The 24,097-nt window shown below is 31.0% G+C and overlaps 1 protein-coding gene across 4 annotated transcripts in view; it reads right to left on the bottom strand.

The window, feature by feature from the left end:
- Positions 1-24,097, bottom strand: part of LOC121124510 (band 7 protein AGAP004871) — a 353,186-nt gene that overhangs the window by 98,193 nt on the left and 230,896 nt on the right. For 2 of the 4 annotated variants that reach the window (XM_040719675.2, XM_040719676.2), the window contains exon 2: positions 13,523-14,140. The exons of the other annotated variants lie outside the window; for them this stretch is intronic. In XM_040719675.2, the coding sequence (XP_040575609.1) occupies positions 13,523-14,140 (618 nt within the window). The remainder of the gene's footprint in view (positions 1-13,522; positions 14,141-24,097) is intronic. 4 annotated transcript variants of the gene reach the window in all.

Genomic DNA, 24,097 nt, shown 5'->3' with positions numbered 1-24,097 from the left:
ATATATTCATGTTCTACTTATAATGGAATTAGAGGCGTGCACAGTATTATATTTTGAGAGAGTGAGGTTTTTGGAATTAAAAAAAAAGTACAAAAATTTATTTTCCAAATAAATTTTTTGAAAAAACATGTCTTAAATCTACAGTTATTCAGAAAAAAATCAATTTAAAAAAAAAAAAGTTTCAAAAATCTACAGCTGTTCACAAAAAATTAAATTTTTGGGGGAAAAAGTCCTAAACCCAAAGGTATTTACAAAAAATTAAAAAGTTTTTGCTGTTTACAAAAAATTTAATTGAAAAAAAAAAAAAAATAATGTTTTAAATATGAAATATTTCCAACAAATTGAATTTTTCAATTTGTTGGAAAAAAAAATTGAACAATTAAATTAAATGTCAAATATTAAACATTGTAGTACAAACAGAAATTCCTTAATTTCAGGGAAGGAAGGGAACTACAACCCCCCTACCCACCTATTGCGACACCCTTGACAATATCAAACGAACCAATATTATTTTTATATGGTGAAATCATATATTTTATTTCATAACAGAATAATTAAAAAAAAACTCTTTCATTGACGTCACGAGGGATCAATTCTACCTTCTTTAAGGACTGACAATCGAGACTAAACTGGATATTTTTATTTAAACTATATACAACGGATCCTAAAGTCCATTCAGTCCTTCCTTCCTACAACACTTTATTGAGACGTGAATTTGATTTTTTTTTTCCAAAGTTACAAATAGTATAGAATTCTGCTTCTTATATGTTTTTTTTTTTTTTTTTGTTCTTAACTTCCCTCATCGATGCAGAAGGGGAGTTATAATATTAGCAAGTGTCGATTCCTAATTAAATTTAAGAGTATAGGGTTTTCTATTTATTTGAAAGAACATTGCATTTTACCAAAAAATACATATTTATTGGTTTATAAAATGATAGATTTTGTGGACGAAACGGTTTTGACTAAAATTTGACATGCGGTATGTATTGACAATAGTCATACTCAGAAATGAAATATTGGATATGCAACTCAATCCAACCCTAAGTTTTTAGAAGCTGTTAAACATGAAGAAATCCGCATTTTGGGATTAGAATGAGTGATACATCTTACATCAAAGCAATGAACAAGAAGTATGAACATTCTTAAAATAAATTAATTCATTATTTATGTAATAGTAATAATATCCAATCATACTGTTTATTAGTTAACTCCCAAATTGTTAAATTTTTTTTCTACTAAATTAAAATATATTCTACATCTAATTGAACATTTCTGTGTACTGATAAAAGACAGAGATCCCCCTGATGATTTGCTACAGAGTTTTTAATTGTTGTAAGAGCTTGTTGGAGTCAGAGCTCATTAGAGTAATATGCAATTGTCTTTATTTATTTCCTCTTCCTTTACCACAGCTATTTATAGCTGATTTAATGAAACGTCAAGTTTTACAATAAAACAATCTTTAAATTTTAATGATATATTATTTTTGTCTATCATTTGTTTGCTTTAAAATTGTATCAAAAATCAAAATCCTAACTTTTTCATCGTCATGCTCTGGAAGAGAAGCAGACTACTTTTGATTTATAAATATAGAATATTTATTCAGCTCTTATTTGTTAAAACTTAATTAGTTATATGTTTAGTTTGAATGCCAAAAGATATATTATAAAAAAAATTATATATCTGGGGAGAAATAATATTTAGAAATTTATTTTTTGAAGGGAAATCAACAATAAGTATATATTAATTAAGGGAAATATAGCAAATATACCCACAAAAAATATACAAACACAAAGCCTTTATTTGGATGAGGTGCTTTGATTATTTACTTGAGACTTTTTTTTCATATAATCTAGTGAGCTGTCCATTAAAAATGGAAAACTAATTAACTCAATTATTAATGAAAGTTAAGTGATTGAAATTAATTCATATTTCGATATATAAAAGCTTGAAAAATTAAATACCAAAAAGAAAAAAAACAAAACCAAAGCCTTCTAGCTTACTTACAAGTCGAGAAAATACCACTATAATGTGATCAGCAAATTTCCATCAGCAAGCCGGAAATATTGAAGAGTGTTTCTGTCTAAAAGGCCAAACTAGACCTTGGAGGAGTTAAAGAAAACAGCCCAGGCCAATCTCCTGACGTCTATGAAGGTACATACAAGAGATCAGTCACCAGACAGGTCAAGAGTTATCAAAAAAGTTTGTGGAAAGAGCTTTGTGAGGCTGGAGAAGCCACTTCTGAAAAAAAAAAAATAATAACAACCATTTCCTTTGTTGCAAGACCCTTTTGAATGAGTTTAGAATGAGTCTTTGAGTTCTTTTGTATCATTTTTTGCCTGTTTTAGACCACTATAGCCCTGATTTCAACCCTCTGGACTACCCCTTTCGGGTGCATGTATACGGGAATGCCTACAATATCCTTACACCAAGGTCCTCAAAGTCACTGTCAGCCAGCACTGGGACGCCATAACATGCCACGGGTGCCGGGCCTGTCACCATTGCCTGAAAGTCATCCTTTCCTTTAAGGACAGCTACATTAATAGTACTAATTTTATTGAAATTTTTTCTTAATTAATAAATTATATCTTTTTGAAGTTAAAATTCAAAGTGTTCAGATTTTAATGGAACACTCGGTAATGTAAAATATACTGACTTATACAGTGTGTAAGATCAAAACTTTTTTATATCAGACTTTGTGTATACACCGAACTTTGGTATTTGAATACACGCTGAATTTTTCACATTTAATTCTTTTTCAATTACTTTTCATTGAGATGTTTTAGTGAAGGGATGTCCAACTTTTAATATAATGGGCTCCATTGCCACTTGAAATATCCTGATGGCCACAAATCTTATTAGGTTAAACTAAATGAAAGATGGCTTCATAAAACAAAACTATAATATACAAATTTATTTCAAATTTAGGGCACATATAAAAAAAGGCCGAATCAAATTTTTATGGGCCTATCTGCGGGGAGGGGTGTTGGTTTTTTTACTCCGCTGCGTAATTTTATCGAATGATCTATTTGTAGATTTTTCTTCTTCCCGGTTTTAATTAAAGTTTATCCCTATAGAGTGAGATTTTTTTAAAAACTCCTTTATTTAGGAAATACTTTTAATATTTATACGTGTTGTGAGCGTTTTTATGATATTGTGACAATTTTAGTAAAAAAATAAAATAACTTCAAGTCTGAATGAGTGGTGGACCCCAGTTAACTATAAATAAGACTCCAATGTGTCCCTTGGGCCATGAGTTGAAAATCCCTGTTTTTGAAGGATAGTTATCTATACAAAAATATATATATAATTTATCGGGTTATAGATTGTATTCATTATCGATATGTATAATTAGTTGTTGACGATTCGATAAAGGTCTTAAAAATATAGTTTTTATAAATAAATAAATGGATACATTGGTTCCAATTACCCGATTGAAACAAACAACACTAACTTAGAATCCTTGCACGACACCAAAAGTAGTTTTAAAAGATTTCTCAAGGTATTTGTTTGTAATATACACATAAATAATATTTTCAATGTACTTTTATCCTTAAAAATACTGCCAATTCATCCATTACATCCAAGTACCGCGCGCATCCCCAGGTGATTGAAACTATTTTTTGGTATTACAGGGATTCCTTGGATGTATTAGGCGAATTAGCGGTTGTTTTTAGCCAGCCCACTCTACCCCCGAGGCGATCCGGAAGAAGAGATTAGAAGAGAGGATTGAATTTAAAAAAATACAAGGAAATTGTAGTGCAATGATATGACTCACACTTGAATATACTCAATTTTTTCTTAGTCTAGAATATACTTTTACGTCAATATTAATATTAAAAAAATATTGCAAAAAGCAAGAACGGTAAAAAATTCCTATTCTTTACTTTTCTTCATAATATAGGACATACAACCAAAAATATTTCATAGACACATTTTGTTCATTATAGGCTTATTATTCAGACTACTGGGATGAGTTAAGATACCTTATAATTTTAAGTATAGTTTAGGATCATTAATAGATTTAAGAGAGTTAAATTGGTCCTGATACGACGCTTTTCCAATAAAATATATAAATTTATCATTAGTTGATTGTGACGATGAATTTTGGACGCTATAAGTGCTATTTGCAACACACCCAATGGGTAAAAAAGAATAATTTGTCACTAGACATTTATGATAAATGTCACTTTATGTGAATAGACAAAAAAAAAAAAGTATGTCTATTGTTGAACTTTTCAACGTCAAAAAAGAAGCTGTGCAAAAAATTATTTTAAAGAAACAAAATTCGAAATTAAATTGAAATTTAGTACAAGGAAAGGAATTACGTCTGGTGAAGTTTGTCAAATAATCTTCTACAAAGATGTTTTCAATCCTATATTTATTTCAGAATTGTACATTCGGACAACATTTATACGAAGAGATAACATAGGCGCACTCAACAGTGGTTTATATGTATACTGGATGACCAATTGCTGTCTGAACACATACTAATTTAATAATTCATTAAAGTTGGGGGACTGAAATTAATTCATATTCTGATATTTTAAATCATAAGCAATTAATTACAAAAAAACAACAACTTAGCTCTCTACCTTACATACAGTTGGGCGTCTCTAGGATCCCCATTTACTCCGTCAGCAAGTCCGAAAAGTTGGACAGGAAAAAGGGCTCTGTCAATAAGGTTCAACTGGACCAATAGGGCCAATACAATAAATCTTGGGGATTCAATTCAGAATGTCCAGAGAGCTACCAAAAAGTTTGTAGAATGAGCTTTGTAAGAATGGAAATACCACTTTCCATTACAAGACTCTTTTGAATGAATTTGGAATGAGTCTCTGAGTTCTTTGGAACTCTTTTTTTTTCTCACTTTTGGCCACCTCACAGCCCTAATGCCAACCCTCTCGAGTACACCTTTTGGGTGCATTTTGAAGGAAATCTCTCCAGTACATTGTCTGTCGCCCAAATACTGAGGCTCTCAAAGCTATTATCATCTAGTACTTGGACGCCATGACAAAAACACTACATCTGCAGTAGGTGCCACGTCTTCTGACGTTGCCTAAAAGTCATCATTGCCGCTAAGGGCGGCCCCATTAATGATTACGAGAGCTCAAACACACATCTATTTATAGTATTAATTTTGTTGGTATTTTATTGTTAGTTAATCAAATCTGAAAATGTGTTATTTTTTTATATATTAACGATCGAGTTTCATTACTTTAAGTTGAATACATCCAAGTTGTTAATAAGAATAGTTTGTTGATAGAAATTGACGATTATTCGTCGAAGAATAAAGAATATAATCCATACTTAATTTTGAGAAACATCATTGCAGCTTGCTTCTGTGTTGAGGAGCCAAATATATAAAAAGACTTTTAAAATAATATATATATGTTCCTTAATATAAATTTGCTCTATTTTCGATATATAATATCAAGATATATTTTTTAATTAAATTTCCTTTTAGGGACACTTTTTATTTGATATATTTCATGTTGTGATTAATATTTAGTTAAGTGTTTCTCATCACCATTTTGAAAAATAAAATAAAAATAGTTTGACATTGATGTCTAAGCAAATAGAACAATAACCTTTTTATGAATCTGATTTTTACTGTATATTTAATACATATATGTACAGTAAAAACCATATATATAGGACGTACCATGGACAATTGCAACCCTGCGAGGATGGTTGTCCTCTAGAAAATTGCCCTCCAGAATATTGCCATCAACATAGACCACAATTATGCTCCATTTGTAGTAATTTATTTAACCGATCTGGTCCATTTGAGGTTCCATGGGTAATTTCCAATCTTCCTTATTCCCTAAATCGCACCCTAGGGCTACATAATTAGTATAGGATAACCGCAGGACCTCAAGTTGGGGTTAAAAATCACAACCATCACTTTAAAGAATGCTCCAGGTCAATAATAGGTTGTGAAGTATAAACTTTGGACAGCCTTGAAGCAGATTAAAAATCCGCACCACAGCACGACAGATGATTGGCTACAGAGAGAGCAAATGAACCCATGGTCTTTAAAACCAAGTTTTTGGTCAGCATACTGCCCATTGGGAGCGGCAGCGGTGCCATGCCTCCATTTCCTTTGAGCCTAAAGAGAGGGGGGGGTACTAATAGGTACTCTGAACTCCTGTCTGAATAAAAGATACCTTTGATGAAAGCTAGGGCCAATGGGGTCGACTTCCTGTTTCAACAAAACTTGTCTTCCTCTCACAAGGCCCACAATACCCAAGAATAAGATGCCTTTTGGACACCAACACTCCCCTGATATAAATGCTATGGATTACTTGTTTTAGGGGGGGAGTTAGAATGGAAGTTGTCTGAAAATTCACAGATCAACATCAACTCTTTGAAGGTCTCCATCATCAAGTAATGGAACAACGTCTCCCCCGGGGACGTGGTCAAGGCCTGCAAATACTATCGGCCTGTTATCGAGGGAACAATTGGCGAATATGGCAGACACATTGAATGAATTTTTTATTTTATATTATTAGAACTTGTAAATAAAATTTCAAACCTCTACTTGCTTCATTCATTGATCAGGATACAGATAAATGTGGTCCAAATTTACCTGAGCAACTATGTATTTTTAAATTCTTGGACGTGCCAGTCTTATCTCTTGGTTAAAAAAAATTACATCTACTTCAAGCAACTACCTATAGAATCAACTATGCTCCATGTGAATTGGTTGCGTACTAAAAACTGTTACCTCGAGTAAAACTAAAAATTCCAATCAAGGCCACTTCTACACAATTAAGGACCCCTTTTAATTTCCTAATATTTTTTTTAAATGGTAGCTTAGACGGGGGTCTATATATGTTAAACTGTTATTCAGCATACATGAAACAATATAAAAGGATAATAAGTTGAGCCACTCTATTGGTTAAAAAATACCCAATACACTTCAAATAACAGTGGTCCGGGAACAGGGGTAAATGGGTGATTTAGACATTTTGTTGGTAATTGGAGTACTTTTACCTACTTTTATATGAAATACAAAAAAAATAAATAACATCCCACTAAAGGAGAATCCACAGGTGGAAAATTTAATATTTTAAAATTCAAAAATGAATTTAAAAATATTAAATTTTCCGAAAAATATTTCAGAAATCCAAAGCTTTTCACAAAAACATAGATTTTTTGAGAGAAAAATATTTAAATTTTAAATATTAATTATTTTTTGAAAAAATTTCAAAATCTATAATTATTACAGAAAATAGAATTAAAAACATTTCAAAAATGTAATTTAAAATATTATTTTTTTGGAAACATTTCAAAAAGTCATAGCAATTTACAAAAAAACATAATTTTTAGGGAAAAAAATGAAACTGAAATAACTAACTTTTTGGAATTTTTTTTCCAAAATCCATAGCTATTCAGAAGAAATAAAAATTTTTGAGAAAAAAGCTTCAAAAATGCGATTCTAAATATCAAACTTTTATGAAGTTTTATCAAAAAAAAATCTTTGAGATAAAAATGTCTAATGTTTATTTCAAATTATTAAATTTCTTTTCAAAAATCCACAACTGTTTGAACAATTGTAGATTTTTTAAATTTCAGTGTAATTCCATGCAAATGTTACAAATTATAACATTTATAAAACTGTGCATTTTGTCACTTCTCTCAACATTCAAAGGGTAAACATATTTAACATTTCACACTTATCTTTATCCTAGTCAATGTAACTAAATATGTATATTCAATCTTTGTAATACAAATCCATGCCTTGTTAATATAAGCTTAGTTTTCTGGCTTAGTTTTGAATGTAACGTCCGTAATGATGGCATTGCCATCACAAAAATTGATTTTTTTTGAGAAAAAAAATTCAAAAGGAACAATTAAATTATTTTAAAAATCACATTCAAAAACTATTAAAGACCCCTTCTAATTTTCCAATACTAGAAAAATAACATTTCTTATTAAAATTGCAGCCGGAATATTACCATCAGCGGGAATTTACACTTCAGATAATTAATAGTGATCCATCTACTACTTTGTCGCATCAACAAATGGGTCTTACCTAGTGGTGCCGTTTAATAGGCGCCAAGGTGTCAATGGCCCCTCCACTTTCAAGGATTTTTTATGGTTATAAGTAAAAAAATAAACCATCTTACCTAAAAAATAATAAAAGTATTCATTTTTCGTAAAAATAAATCAATTTGTCATCAAAAAATAGTCTTATTCTTTACAATATTATCACTTCAAAAAAATTCAACATTGAATTATTACAAAATGTCTTGTTACTCTTTCAATTTTTGTCTTTGACCAACAATTTGAACTCTAAAATGTATATGGATTAACTCTTCTTAAATGGCTTCTTGTCAGATTAGGCATTTATAAATAAACAGAAACATTCTCTCAAAATTGGTATAAAAGTCTAGCGGCACTACCGCCCCTGATAAAGCCACCATAATATGAATTGACCCCTTTACTTGAAAATACATACTGGCCCTGGTGGTCATACCTAAAGAGACTAAAATCGAAAGGAGATACAAGATGGTTGAAATATAAAGAAAGCAAAAACTGTGTATATCAATTATGTTCAGGATTCATGTAACCTCGCTCAAAAAAGTATGAAATATAAAGAGACTTTGTACATGATTTGGGGTATGCACTTTTGTTTTAATATAGCTGTTATAATTTATTAGAACATAATTATCATTCAAATACTATGAACTATGGTTTGGTTTATTTGAAAGAAAAATTCATAACACTGTCTGAAACGTTGACGTCTATTAAATTACATTGACGTGATGTAACAATGAACTGCACAATGAAGAAAAAACGCATATACAGAACTTTAGTTGTAGAATCAGAATTAAAGATAAGAAAAAAATATTCTCCATATATGTACATGACGCCCTTTCTCTGATAGTCTCTTTAGATTTACCCATCTAAGGGTATGTTGATTGCTTTCCCATCTTCTCATGAGCGACAATAAAATATCCTTTAGCATTTTTTTTAATGTTTCCCCAGGAACACGGTATTTGTGAAGTGTAGACTGAGTAACTAAAGATAGTTTAAAAACCCTTACTTCACACATACTCCAAAAAAATGGATCCTGCTGAATAGATTGTACAGTGAGTATTTGGTGCACGAGACAGATGGAAAACCACATCCATAGATCCTAAAGTGGGAAAACATGACAAAATAATTCTCAAGCTTTCTTATGTAATAATTCCTCGGCCCAAAAACTTTAAATTTTTGCAATGAACTAAGAACCATCCTCCCCCTTCCCACCCAAAAAATCCCGCTGATTCCCTTGCAAAGGGCTATGCAGTCTATAATTGGCTATTTATAGCAGATTAAAGACCACCGCTGCTGCATTACAAACCATTACAGACCCATCTTGATATCCCAAAAATTTTTTTTTTGCATTGGCTGCTTCTACGGCCGCTATCTATGTTCAACTGTTTTTCTGTGGACAGGAAAACTATCTACGGATCTGTAAATGGTACTGAGCTGTAAATGGATCACTACATCCACGGTATCATTCGAGGGTTTTTTGGATCATAAAACATGTTAAAAAGTATTTCTGAATACTTCATCCTAGTTATAAAAAAAAAGATATTATTCATATCAAACGTACACTCCATTTATCTTGATTAGTGATTGGGGCGATATCTATCTTTCATACGGCGTTAATGAGCTTTTGCACATATTGAGTAGACTATATTTAGTTAATAGCTGTCGAAGTTTCTGTTTCTTTTCCTATAACCAATGTTCTTAAGATTGATTGATAGGATACGAATTAGTTCTTGTTTTGTTGTGAACAGTTGTTAATTATTTTGAATAATAATTCCACAAGTGGAAGAAATGGCCAATTATCAACTGACTTTGGGCGTTTTTTTCTTTTTTTTAATTATTTTATTTACGGAAGAGGTTCTGAGATACAATAAAGGTAACGTTGTGTTCATTTTTTTACAATAATAATTCTTGAAATAATTAATAATTATGTTTGGATAGAAATAACATTGGGACATTTATTGTTTCGGCATCAATAAGCAACAAAAATGTTACTTTCATGACAATCCTATTCTATTTATATCCAAACTTTGGGTAAAATGCTTTTAAACTCGTAAGAAATATATGTCTTATTTTGGTTTCAGATCTGGATCCGAAAGTTGAGATACCTGCATTTTATTCGAATAGTTACCACTCAAGATCCGAACCACCCTAAATTGCTGGACTATTGTTACTAATGGATCTTTAATTAGCTTTAAAAAATTAAATAATTTTATATTTTTCTTATTCCGGATATAAATTTGGGTGTTTTTTTTTAATATTTATTCTCTTAAAAAAAGGTCATTCGGTAAAATTATGAAGCAGAGTATTAAGCTTATATTTTAGTGGAATAAATTTAATTAGTTTTAATTTTTATCCAATAAATATAATTTTTTTGTGAATAGCTAAAGATTTTTATTTAATTATTTTGTTGCAAAAGTTTAATATTTTAAATTGTTTTCCGAAACATGTAATATTTTGTGAACAACTGCGGTTATTATCATATTTTCTATTAAATTGAATAATATTTTGATGTTTTCCTTCCAAAAACAAAAATAATAATAATTTTTGAAATTCTATGGATTTTTAAATTTTTTTGAAAAAAAATTAATTATTGAAACTACGAATGTTTGAATTTTTTTTCCAAGAAATTTAATTTTAATTTTCCAAATCCATTATGATCAACGTGTCTGATGTTAACGGTCCAAAGAATTTTTTAAATGACCTTGGTATGAAACCTTAAACATAGGGGGAAAAAAACATTAGTCGTATACAACCAAGATCAAAAGGACGGAAAGATGTTGAGCTCTGTTCAAGTGCTAAGCAGCTCATGTTGAAGCTTTGGTTTGTGATGCATCGGTCCTTGTTTAGGACTGTATACTCCATTCCAGTCCAGCTCAGATCTACATATCAGTCATTTAAACTTTATAAAGTTCAGTCCTTGATTAAGTCACTCAACTTTGTTTATTTGTTTTTAAATATCTTATACTTATAGACGTATAGGAACGGTTCGAAGACTAGACTGGAATATCAAAATAAATACCTGTGGTTATTTAAAAATAAAAAAACATTTGAAGCCAACAAATAGTACAACCCTCAAAATGACCAGAAGGAATTTAATGAGGTTTCCATTTGCTTTTCAGCAGCAGATAATGCCTCCAATACACATAGCTAACATAATTCAATTGTGGTGTTCAGCCAATTTTTTATTGCTTCTACATAAATGACTCTTGGCCTCTTTCCTCGCCATACTGCAATCCTTTGGATTTTGCAATGTAGATCAAGGTGCAAAGGGATACGAATACCATTATTAGAGACAATGATGATCTGTTGAAGATTGCTGTATTTTGAAAGGATATCCCGGAAGAAACGTTGAGTGGCTAATAAGAGGATTTAGAAGTATAAGTGGTTCAGGACTACAGTTTGGGCAAAACACGGTAATATTTAATATTTTAAAATTTCTACAGTATAGGGTATATTTTATTAATTCCATGATTCATTAATTTAACAGCACCTTGTAATATTGATTCTCTAGTCATTTTGATTTAACCTTCCGTTACTTAACTTCAAATAATTAAGGGAGTATATCCTTGGTGTGTAAAGTTACCCTGAAAATAAAGTGGATATTCTTGCAATTATATTGCAACCCTACTTATTTTCAAAACGATAGAATAAATTTTTCTTCATTAACATAATTGATCAATTATGAAGTTATTCAAATTTAAAAATTTCATTGTTTCTTACAATCTAATGTTTATATATTGAGGATTTAAGTGTCAGTTCTTGAAATTTTGCTTCGAAAGTTCGACTGTATATTAAGCCAAACTAGATATCTGAGAGATGTATTTAAAAACTTTGCATATGTGCATAAAAAAATATTCATATTGCAATAAAAGACGAACATACATTATATAAATATACTTGTATAATTTATTATATTATCAACATAATAATTAAATGAAGAAAAAACCTTTTCATTGACGTCACGAACGATCGATTTAACCTTTTTTAAGGACTGACAAGTAGGACTGAATCACAGTACTTGGTTCTAAATAAGGAATAAGACGACACTATCAATTACTACAAAAGATAGAAAGGATACACATTTTCTCGGATCCGGGTCAGTTAAATCTTTAGACGTACATATTTGATGTAATTGTGGTTACCCTAACTTTGGATCCAGTTACAAAAACGGATACTTGGTTCGAAGTATGTTAATATTTTACAAAAAGTTCGGACCTAAACACTAAAGGATGAGGATTAAAGTTATATTTTTACTGATTATTGATTCCAAAACTATGTTTATTTAGTTGTGTGTCTGTTCTTATTTAGAACCGAGGATCGCGGTCCAGTCCAGTCCCACTTGTCAGTCATTAAAAAAAGGTAAATCGATCCCTTGTGACGCCAATGAGGATGTTTTTCCTCCTTTTAATTATTCTGTTATATAATAAAATAAATTATGCAATCAAGTAACAATATAATATGTTCTTATTATATTTTATAATAATGAAAAATATAATTTTTTTTGTAAGATATGTATCTTAATACATATTTCATATATTAGGCTCAATAAACCATCCACATTTTTATGAAAAATTCCAAGAACTGACAGTTCAGAACCGGTCTATAGGACCAATGGTCTTAAGGAGGTCCTGAGGACCAATAGAACCGGTTCTAATACCTTTTCTTTTCGTAAAAAAAGTAAGGACAAATTAAGTAACGTTATGCAACTGTATATGAAGATGTCGCTTCATGCACTACTCAAGTGTACGTTCGCGAATGATTATATCTTTTTTTTTACTACGATAAAGTATTTAGCAATATTATGAGCTTTATGTAATCCAGAAAATCCCTTGAATCTTTTTATATGATTCGTAATAGTTTAAGTACCCAAAGCTGGTTTGGGTCTCAGATCTTTTTTGCATAACACAAGTTCAATATTTCCCAGACCCATCCTGTTTCTAATTACTACTTATCTGATCTGAATCGTAAAGGATTCATAATGGATTAGCAAATAAATTATTGAGTGAACTATGAAGGATAAAACATTGAAACTAAAATAATTAATGAACATTCTCATTATTGGTTGAGGTTGAGCGATTATAAATGATGGAAATACGTAGTTGAATGAACAACGTGCACTGGTGATTATTTTTTCTTCAACTCAGTGTATTTGAGGTCGTACCTTGGTCGTTGTTAGAGAAAGAAATATACATTATGAATATGGAACACAAAGAAGATTCTTTGGTCACATGTAGTAAATATAATGTTTACTTATACATAAATAGTGTAACTGCATTTGACCAAATTAAGTAAGGATATAACAGAAAAAAATATGGATCGATGTAAAAAATTAGAGTCGAAAAAGGGTATTCTTAAAATAATAAAAAGAGACTCACAATTTAATTCGGGTTGAAAAACTAAATGCTCAAGTTTAGTTGACCAGAGTAGATAATTTCTCAAAACGATTAAACACTATATAGTATCGTAAAATAATTACCGTTTTCCGCAAATTCCAATGTGTTCCTCACCCTTTCTCGAAGAGCCAAATACCGTTTCTTAATATCAGACCAATAACATATCTGGGGTCTATTACAACGACAACAATGAGTCCTTTTCCCATTGACCCCAGATCCACTTCCACCTGTTGAATCATCATCGTCCTCTGTCTCGAAAGAGGACTCAGAGAGAGATCCCTCTTCCAATGATTTATTTTTCCGTTTCTTTCTCTTCCGGGATAAAGATCCTTCTTCACCAATATCATCCGAATGATCAGACCGTGGATACTCCCCATCTTCTTCCTCCTCCTCTTCGGAGTACCAGGACTCGGAATTATCCGTGATTGTTAGAGATGAAGATGAGGATGGGCTATTTGTGCAGGCTGTTCTTTGAACATAACAATATGTGCTATTAATACTACTAATATTACGAGGTTGTGTGGATGGCTGTATATCGTCCCGGAGTTCACCGGGGAAAAAGAGAGATGGAGTCTCTTCCTCGAATGTATATTGTGACTGATAGGATTTGGCAATTGAGACACGAAAGGAAGCTCGTGGTCGTTCTATTTCTTCCGTGGAGCTTGTGCCGGAAGAGGATCGTGTTTCCATTTGGAAAGTGACTGAGAAAAATGAAAGAGTTGTTACATCGCATAAAGCATTCCTGTTTATATATTTATATTGTTGTAGTGTACAAAATTAGGATTTTGTACAAGATCTAACAATTAAAGTCTATTTTATTCTTGACACGACCTGTATAAGTCTTCAAATTTATGTATATCAACAAGTCTTAATATAATTTGTATTTTTAACATGTCATAACTGTCCATTCTATTAATATGAAGTTATCATTTAAATACTATGAGACAATTAAAGTTGTATTTAAATGTTGCATAAATTCCCGGTCATACTTAAAAATTTAGGGAGAAAAATGGCTCCCTGTGAAGAAAAAACTTCCTCCTTAAATCATTTCCCTTAACAATTAACAGCCATTTCTGCTCTTTTTTATTAGTAAAATGTCTTCAATTTAAATTTTTTTATGACGTTGATCTTGTTTATATAAAAAAAAGAAGATATTTAGTGGCTCTACAACATCTACAAAATATGGCTGGGACAGCATGAACCGCAACGGTACGCGGTTCAGGTGAGTAGAAACCAAAAAATGTTGGTTTTTTTTAGTAGTTTTCAATATTATTTTATATGATAATTATTCTTTAATAATTTTCTTATTGTCCAAATAATGATTATTAAATATTTAAATTATAAATTGGTGTTATACTATATGATACAATTATTCATTAATTTATAAGTTTTTTGCAAAATAATATAATAACATAAGCCGATAAGCAGTTCGCTGTCTGTCAAAAAAAATATTTTGCTTGATACATTTGTTCTTCTGGTTGCAAGTTATTTTGAAGCTAACTTGGAAACATTAGTAAATTTGTCTAATCTATCCCTCTACCCCTGTTTTTTTATTGTTGAAATAATTATGGAATAAAGATATTGCCTCAAATAATGTTTGTTTGTCAATCCATGAGTATTTACTTGTATGAGAAATCTATCATGTCTATTGTCATTAATAATGGGGAAGTGATTAGCAATTAACCTATTACAATCGTTCCCCCGTATATTTATTATGTTTTTTAATATAATGATTTTATTACATATTTTGAATTACATAGTTAAATTTAGTTGATGTTCTTTTTACAAGAGAAACAACCTATATTAGTAAAAACTATATTATAGTAATATGTATTACATATTTTGATTAAAGAATTCAAAATGAAGATACATTTTAACCAAAAATAACAAAAACGAAGTATGAATCTCGTTTATTTGTATATTCAGGTGAAATATTATTGTTGCAAAATGGTTTAAAGCAAAAATGCCTAAAAGTGAAATGGGTTGAGGCTCAATGTCTTTAGGCAAAATAGTTTAAAGCGAAATTACATATTACCATATGTTAGACTACTACCGATAACAGAAGATTGAAAACATAGTTTCCGATTCTTCATCCGTTTAACTAGCAAAAAATGGGAAATATCAAGTTTTGAATTCTTATCAATTTACCTGATTTCTAAACAATTATTTTGTGTAGAATTCAAATTTGAAGTCAAAAATACAAATATATGCAATAGTTTTTTTAAATATATTTATTTTGTAATGGTATGTCTAATAAAAGGGATATAAAAATAACTTAGTTGGCTTAGCCCCAACAAATTATAAACACATTTATATAATTTCTTATATAAATAGGTTTATTTTATATACATACTAGCAGAGGCTACCCGTGTTGTCAGGGTGAATAGGGGCAGTGGAATGGAAACAAAGAATGAAGGTAGAAGAAAAGAAACTGAGAGGGGGATGTAGAAAGAAACAAAGGGTGATGAAAAGATGGCAGAAAGGATATAAATATAGAAACAGAGATGGAATAGGAAGTTTTATTTTGGTTAAAAATATGGTAAAAATTTTTAGATGGATCATACTTGGTTATTTTATACGTCTGCTCGCTTATTTCAAAAATGATCTCTTTCAACATTTCTGATTCCATGTGTGATACAAGCAAATAAAGACTTATAACTATACAAAAGACTAGGACGTAGCCCTATAAAATATTTGTTTTAACTATTTTATTAATGCTTTAAATAACTCCAAAGTTTAGTAAAACTTGTCAATTAGAAATATGGTCCTTTAACCATAATGACGAAAAATTATAAGACTCACTCGCTAATCCTCCTTTTTCTTCATTTAACTAATTCCCTTCGTATTCAATATAAGTTTTTCTGTTTTTTTTCTGTTGTACAATAATTATTTTACTGGATTTTAATTCTTTTGGTGCATTTTTGAAACGACAACGCATACATTAAAAAAAACTTTGAGGTAAGTTGAATACATTTTCTCTGATGAAAAAACTTTTTGAGAAAAAACAAACTTGCCCTCCATATCCCAGTAAACTGATCTGATCAGAATATAACATGGCCTTACGTACGTATCTCCCAATTTTAAACAACTTTTACTGTATATCTAAAGCCTGTATCTGTCTCCTTTTTGTAAAAAAAATATCCAATCTTTTTTATCAGAGGACATCTTCTATAATATAATATAATAGTTTGTGTATCTATATAGGTATGTTACGAAGAATAGAAATTTAGTCTTAGTAGTATGAAATATAAAATATGGTTACATTCTATAATATTCTATTTTACTATAAGATGTATGTGTGTATACAAATAAAGAATTGAATTTTGAGGATGATTAACTACTTTGTTTGGGTATTATTAAAATAATTTAATATAAAATCGATTATACGGGTAATCTTAGTACAACTATGATATTATATTATAGTAAATATAAAATATATACACCATTAAATTTATATGAATAAAGCTAATTTGATCTGTTCGAATGTGTGTACTGTATACATTCATTTTTGAGTATAATAATGACTGCGTAGATACTTCATCTAATAGTGTGTCTTTAGCACACTCAAGAAGAAAAGAAAAACGTAAAAGAACGCTATAAAAAACAAACAAAAAAAAAACACGTGGTTTATGTCAACTCATATGTTATACAACTTTATACCCAAAACATATGAGTTGATTACTCACATTTTTAACAACAAGCATATGCAGCTTCATTTCAAATTAAAAAGAAAAGATCAGTGCATAATATATATTAGATTGTTCCGAAAGGATTAAGACTGCCTCAGTCACACAAGAAATAAGATTCAAAAGTTTAAAAATGCTCAATCATGTCACATAGTCTCCTCCGGCACGGATAATGTCGTGGCATTGGTTTTCCAACTCCCACAACTGCTTGGAGAGCTCCTCTTCGTTCACTAACTTCACCCACAGCTGAACGCTGCTTGTGAGGTGTTCATGGCTATCAAAATCATAAGCCTGTAACTGGTACTTCAGCTTACGGAAGATAAATCGGTAACAGAGATTGGTTGGATTGGGTTAATTTATATTAAATTGGTTGCGTCAATCATATTTATATAACTCATAAATCAGGCAGATAGTGGAGAAAATCCGTAAAATAGAGACCGAAAAAAGTAAGTCTAAATATTAGACCATTACTTTGCTAAAACAAAAATAGACTGTGTATTTATTTGTCAGCTATCAATGTTTCTGCTTTTTTTTTTCATAATGAGTGTTAAACATGTTGATTAGTAAAGTTAAAATTTCCTTCTTTGAAGATATAAATATTTTTGTAACCATCCTTGTTAAAAAGTTCTATAATATATGTTCTGAAGGTTGATTGGGTGAATTATAATTAACTCCTTTTAAAAATATGAACAATAATCATTAAACAATAGTTTCATAGTTTGGCCGAATACTAAGAGATTTTAGTACTTTTATCTGTTTCTTTTCGAAGGAAAAGTTACGTGATACTATATATATATATTGAGAATTTTTTCCATGATTTAAAAACGATTTTTGATATTGATATTGGTTCTGTAATCACGGTTTGGACTAAAATAAAAGTCCTAATCGGTGGTCTGGAAAAGATAACTTAAAAAAAAAAGTCGGTCCATGATTTGGAAGGGATTCATGTTTTGCATAAAAAATAACCTAAATTCGAATCAAAAACTATGTTCTTAGACTGAGAAGGTAAAAAAAAGTTATCCTAAAAAAATAATTGGAAAGTTTAGTATGCGAATTTAACTAATGCAGAAAAAAGATATGGATATGAATGACGGATGTATCAAGGAAGGATATATGAGGTACAAAAACTCATTAGTATTGCCACTTCAAAACCTATCATCAAAGGAAACATTTAGAGAAGGAAAATAAGAAAGATAACTCAAAGGCTTATTTTTTTATAGTAGGAGGGAAATATTATTTGATATTTTATGTACAGTATACTACATGGCGGTACAGATAATTTGGAAAAAACATTTAAGCCTTATAACGAACAAAGTAGATGCGGTAGAACCATAATTTTTTTATTATTTGAAAGCAACATTTAACAAGATTCAATTATTTATAATGAAATCCACCTTTCCTATTGGTGCAGGAAGCTTTAGTAGGGCCAGGGTACCTCATACATATCCTGCATTGTCATTGTACTTGTTTTGGTTATGTACTTTTAATTTATATTCCCTGGATAGATTGATTATCCCGAGGAAAAATTTTACCTAATAACAAAACAAAAAAACAACAACATATCCCTTCAAAAATTCTCCCCATCTCCGGATTCGGGTCGTGCATGAAGGTGCCCCAATTATCATTCGTCTGTGAAACCCCTGAAGAAGTGTTTAACTCATACGATGACAAAGCTGAATTGCACGAGGTTGCCTGGGCCTGTTAAACCTTCTGGTAATATGTGGCTGATGTCATCAAGAAAGGCGGATCTCATTAAAAATAATTAAATATCATTTAAAGAAGTTTTCAAATAAAAAAAAGATATGGCTTTATCACATTTAGTTCGTTCGTTATAAGACTTAAACGATTTCTCCAATTTTTCTGGACCATCCTGTACATTGTCAAATAAAAATATTTTTATAAATTTTTGATATCTTATTAATAAAGCAACTTTATATATATTTACTGAGTGCACAAGCTGTCAATTCGTCAATTTGGCGCACTCTCAGAAGCGAACACGTTGACTTGGGTAGAGGATTTTTTTTTTGTTAAGGAGTTGTTCAAATTTACATAAGAAGCCCTGCTTGGCCTGTTGGCCTCGTATTGAGTCTGTAATTGACTCATGATGCCACATGCAAGGTCTTTCTTTTGCCGCCATGTTGATTAAGGGTTTAATTTTGGCCTCTCTAACATTCAGGTTGGTGCTACCATTATGGATTTTGCACCCCACACAATAAAAAATCAATTGGATTAAGATCTGGTGAGATTGGAGGGCAAAATTATGGCAAGGTGAAGTTGTCCAAATTGTCTTGGAGCCATTTGAGACTTCCTTCGATGTGTGGCATGGAGCTGAGTGATTTAATTGAGTAAAACAAATGACAATTAGTCAAGCTTTAAGAATGTAGTTTTATTTTGTATTCAGACACCTAGTTAGAGAGATAATTTTGTGCGAAAAAAGTCATTTTAACGGCACAGTTAGCTTGCCCATTTAAATATATTTAACTAAGTGTCTATCTTTGAACCTAATTAAGTCATTCAGATCTAATACGTAACAATATAATTAATGTAAATGTTGCAGTCGTTTAGCAAATAGCACTGTTTAAAGTGCTCCCTCATGTATATCATACACATATTTTTTATCAAAGAAATAACAATGATTACAAATACATGCATTGAACATTTATACAGGGTGCTCTATATTTACAGCTCCTTGGGGTATATCAGATACAGTGTCTGCAAGCTATCTCTGCCACTAAAAATGATTTTTTTTTAAACCCAAGAAATAATTAGAAAAAAAACTCCATCTAACCAATGAAAATAACATAAAAAAAAATCAGATTTTGTTAGCTTGATAGATTCTGATTTTTTAAATCAATAGAAATACCTAGAACCTCAATTTTACCCTCTATACAAGGCCAAAAGTGCATGCAGGCCTTTGTCATGCCTAGTCCCTTCAAATATCATGAAATTCATTTTGGAGAAGACTAATAAGTTTGTCTTCGGTTTGGCAGGAGTTTGGGATGTCTTGCTACTTAAATAATAAAACAATAAACTTTTTCATCTCGTTATGAAGGGCATATTTGTTGTTTTATCACTATAATAGTCATTTTAGGAGATAATCATAGTTATTTTGACAAGGTTAATCATTCATTTAAAATAGTAATTAATAAAAAAAGATACTTTTATTTTAAATTTATATTTTCCACAAAAATTGTTAAAGTTAGAACTTCGAGGACAATGCCTGGAATCTTTAAACATTATTAAATATTGGGTTATACTTGTAATTTCTTCACTTTTTATCGAAAAGGATATTTTTGAACATTATTCCCTCCATATTTGGAAAAAAAAGTAAGAAATAATTTAATATTAGTTGTGACACTCGGTGTCAAAAGTGGGCACTCCACACTTACATGGGTCTTTCGCCAACTTTTTTGATAGCTCTCTAGACAGTCTGGTGTCAAAACACGAGATCTCAACTATTTGTCCATCATGGACTTGAATTGATTGTCTTGAGCTATTTTTTTAACACCTCCAGGTCCAGTATGGCCTCTTTGATATAACATTTTTTCCTCTCAAACATTTTAGACCGGCTGACGGTGTAGTGGATGTTCCTAGAGATCCCCAACTGGTTGGAGTGTGCGAATAGAAATTCGTGGATCACGTTCAAGAGTCATATTTTCGACTTGTTCCTAAGATAGAAAGCTAAGGTATTTTTTGTGTTTTAGCTAATAGGTTATACTTTAGTATCACAGAATGTAAATTAATTTCAATCACTCCATCTTCATTTATTATTGAACTACTAAGTGCTTAGATTTCAATAACCACCCAGTACATAGCAGGGTACTTACACATTTCAGGGAATTGTATTATTTTGCCGCAAGACGGCATCACACTCGATCGTTTTCTAAAGAAACTAAAATAAGTAGACGACGCTCATGCCCCTTGATGTAAAAAAGATTGAATATTGAAGCATCCAAAACTAGTAAATCATGTGAGGAAATTTTTTTTCTACTTTCGGAGAAAGTTCATAATAAACATCAGTTTACGTTATTAGAAAAAATTCGAGATATCTAATATTTTTTGCCTAAACTTTTAAAGGAGGCCAAAAATTAAATATTAATTAAAGTCAAAAACTTTTGTCACCGCCAAGTTTTATTATGAGAGGAACAAAATGGAGGGGGGAAGACTGGTCAAAGTAAAGGGAGCGGGGATCAAATTGTCGCCAAAATATTTTTCTACAAAAACAACACAAAATATACATTTTTTAACTTTTTTATTGAAAATCAAAACTGCGACGAGGATATAGGTATAGAGTAGCCATTCATTCAATATAATCACCGTTGGAATCAATAACGGCCTCAATACGGCCTCTGAACCGGTCGCAGGATCTTCTGACCATCTCATTGTCCATGTTGCCGAATACCTCCTTGATGGAGTCCATCAGGCTGGCCTTGGTGCTATGGGGATGTCTGTTGGTATGTCTCTCGACATAGCCCAGACAAAATAGTCCAAAGGATTAAGGTCGGGAGAGTTAGGAGGCCACAAATCCTTGGTTACGACGTCATAACAGTTCTCGGTTAACCACCGAATGGAGATTAAATCCTTAGATACACAGTCCCTTATTGTTTTCTCATGGCAGCCCAGATCATTCTCAACCATCTTCTTCACCTTGTCGACAAAGTTGGTGTCCCTGACCTTCCTGTTGGGGCCCTCCTCCTTGGGTGCCCTCTTTATGGTGGCATCACATCCCAGGTGTCCTCTAGCTTCTTATGGATACGCTGAACAGTCCGCAAATTCACTCCTAAGGTTGAAGCAATCGTTGAATTGGAGATTTCACCTCCATTATTAACCAATGCCATGACTACGGCGGACCTCGAAAGCTCCTCGTTCCACTTATATCTCTTTATCTCCTCATATGATGACGGCATGATGCTAACTGAACTACGTATCGTCAGCTGACAAGAATAGCTTTCCTATTTGGTAACCGGTTTTTATTTGATAATGTCGTCTTCAAGTTATCAAGGTTTAAAGTAGGTGACAATTTGATCCCCGCTCCCTGTATAACATCGATTTTTAAGGGCCACTCTATTATAGATCTAACTATTTTCCAATCAAGAAACCAAAGAGACTTTCCTTTATTTCTTTGATAGGAAATGAATATTTAATAACTTTGCATATCAGCCCTTAAAAGTTTTCATTCTTTCTTGTTTGTTGAATGAAAAATAATAGATGTACGAATTTAAAGCATCAGCATCAAAACAATCTTGAACAAAAATCAAGAAAAGGGGAAAATCCTAATCGATTGTTTACTTCATATATATTAGTTTGGCGAAAATGTCATTTCTTATTTTTTGCTTTATTTCGATGCTTAATAAGAAGTATTACAATCATTGCTTGTATGCACATTACATTAAAATGCGTTTGTTGTTCAATGACGTATACAAAAAAAAGATAAAAAATAAATAAATTCATTTGAGTAATGGGTGAAAATCCATATTTCTGAGTTTTCCATCAGAAAAAAATCATTTAAATCATCCATAAACCAGAACTACAAAGTATCTTAATCAAAACTTATCCCTTCCGTTACAACGTAGTATTACCCTACGAGATAACAGATAAAATTCCCTACTATTGTATTGTCAAAATTTTCATAAAAGCAAAGTTTTCTTTAATTTTTTTGTAACAAATTTCTAATTTTCTACAACAAAGTTATTAAAAAAATTATGTAAAAAATTCTCCCTTCCCCTCCGCTTCCCCCCGAAATAAGTAACACTTTGAGGATTTGTTCTAAATGGGGACACCAAAATGCAAGTTTCAAATAAATATATTTATACACCTGTAACGTTGCCTCGGTAATGTTGCCGTAATCTCTATTCCCCTCCTTAAATATTCGTAATTCCTCCTTGCTCAAAACCTCTGACCTGGACAGATTCCTTTGTAATCCCCGGTTGATTTGATACATTTTTGCATCAAAATAATTTATTTCAATAATGAACAAGATTTAGGAGCTTCAAAAAAGGAAAAGAAATAGGAAAGTGTTTCTCCAACCTATTAAATACACTCGAATATTTTGTAAGTATATTTGATTCAATTATTTGCTGAGTATTCAAATTACCAGCATAAATTAATTTACTCAAGACTTTAAACTATAGTTTAGAACTATTATTTGTTTCGAGAGACTTATATAAGCCCAAATATAACCAGTTTCCAATAAAATCTGATAGTGCATCCTTTTTTTTTCTGTGACAATCTGTTTTGGATACTTTAAGTAGTCCCATTTGTAACACACCCCAAGGGTAGATAACAATAATTTAATAAAAAAGACATAGGATCTTTCCTTGGAAAATAAAATAGGAATTCACAATCAATTTTTAGAGCATCGTTATTACTTGCTTTTGTATTGATGCATCCCAGATATGCTTCATCTTGTACAGAAAAATACATATTTTATAAATAAAGCCACAAAATAATTACTAATGAGTCTAATTATGGAGTTATTTCTTGATATTCCCGGAAAACCCAAAGGGGTAATTAGAATAATTTGTTATAATAATTTACAAATTTTCGTCTAATACTACAAATGTACTCCAACCTCATTTTTGAGTGAATGAGTTTAGCTTGGTTATGTGTTGACGAGGCACATATATACGGTATGGAAACTTGAAACTTACACACTTGGGTGGAAAAAAAGTATGCCATTGTTTAATTATACATTTAATAAAAATCTTTGTAAATCTCCAAACAAGAAAGCAATGGGAAAATTTTATTTAAGGATTTCTTTTACAAAAAGAACTGGGGTATTCACTCAAATTATGCAGTGGAACAAAAAAAAAATTAAATCACACAGACCAAGCCCACGATACCAAAAAGAATCATAATCTAACAGACGCCCCTGAACAGGGCAGGCAGATTTTTTTAAAAGCATTTTTGTATTGAAAAATTTAATTTTGCCTAAAGTTAAAATAAATATGTAATTAATGGTTTTGTATGAAG

Source organism: Lepeophtheirus salmonis, chromosome 9 (assembly GCF_016086655.4).
Source record: "Lepeophtheirus salmonis chromosome 9, UVic_Lsal_1.4, whole genome shotgun sequence".
Taxonomy (NCBI): domain Eukaryota; kingdom Metazoa; phylum Arthropoda; class Copepoda; order Siphonostomatoida; family Caligidae; genus Lepeophtheirus; species Lepeophtheirus salmonis.
This window is presented reverse-complemented; position numbering and strand designations above follow the sequence as displayed.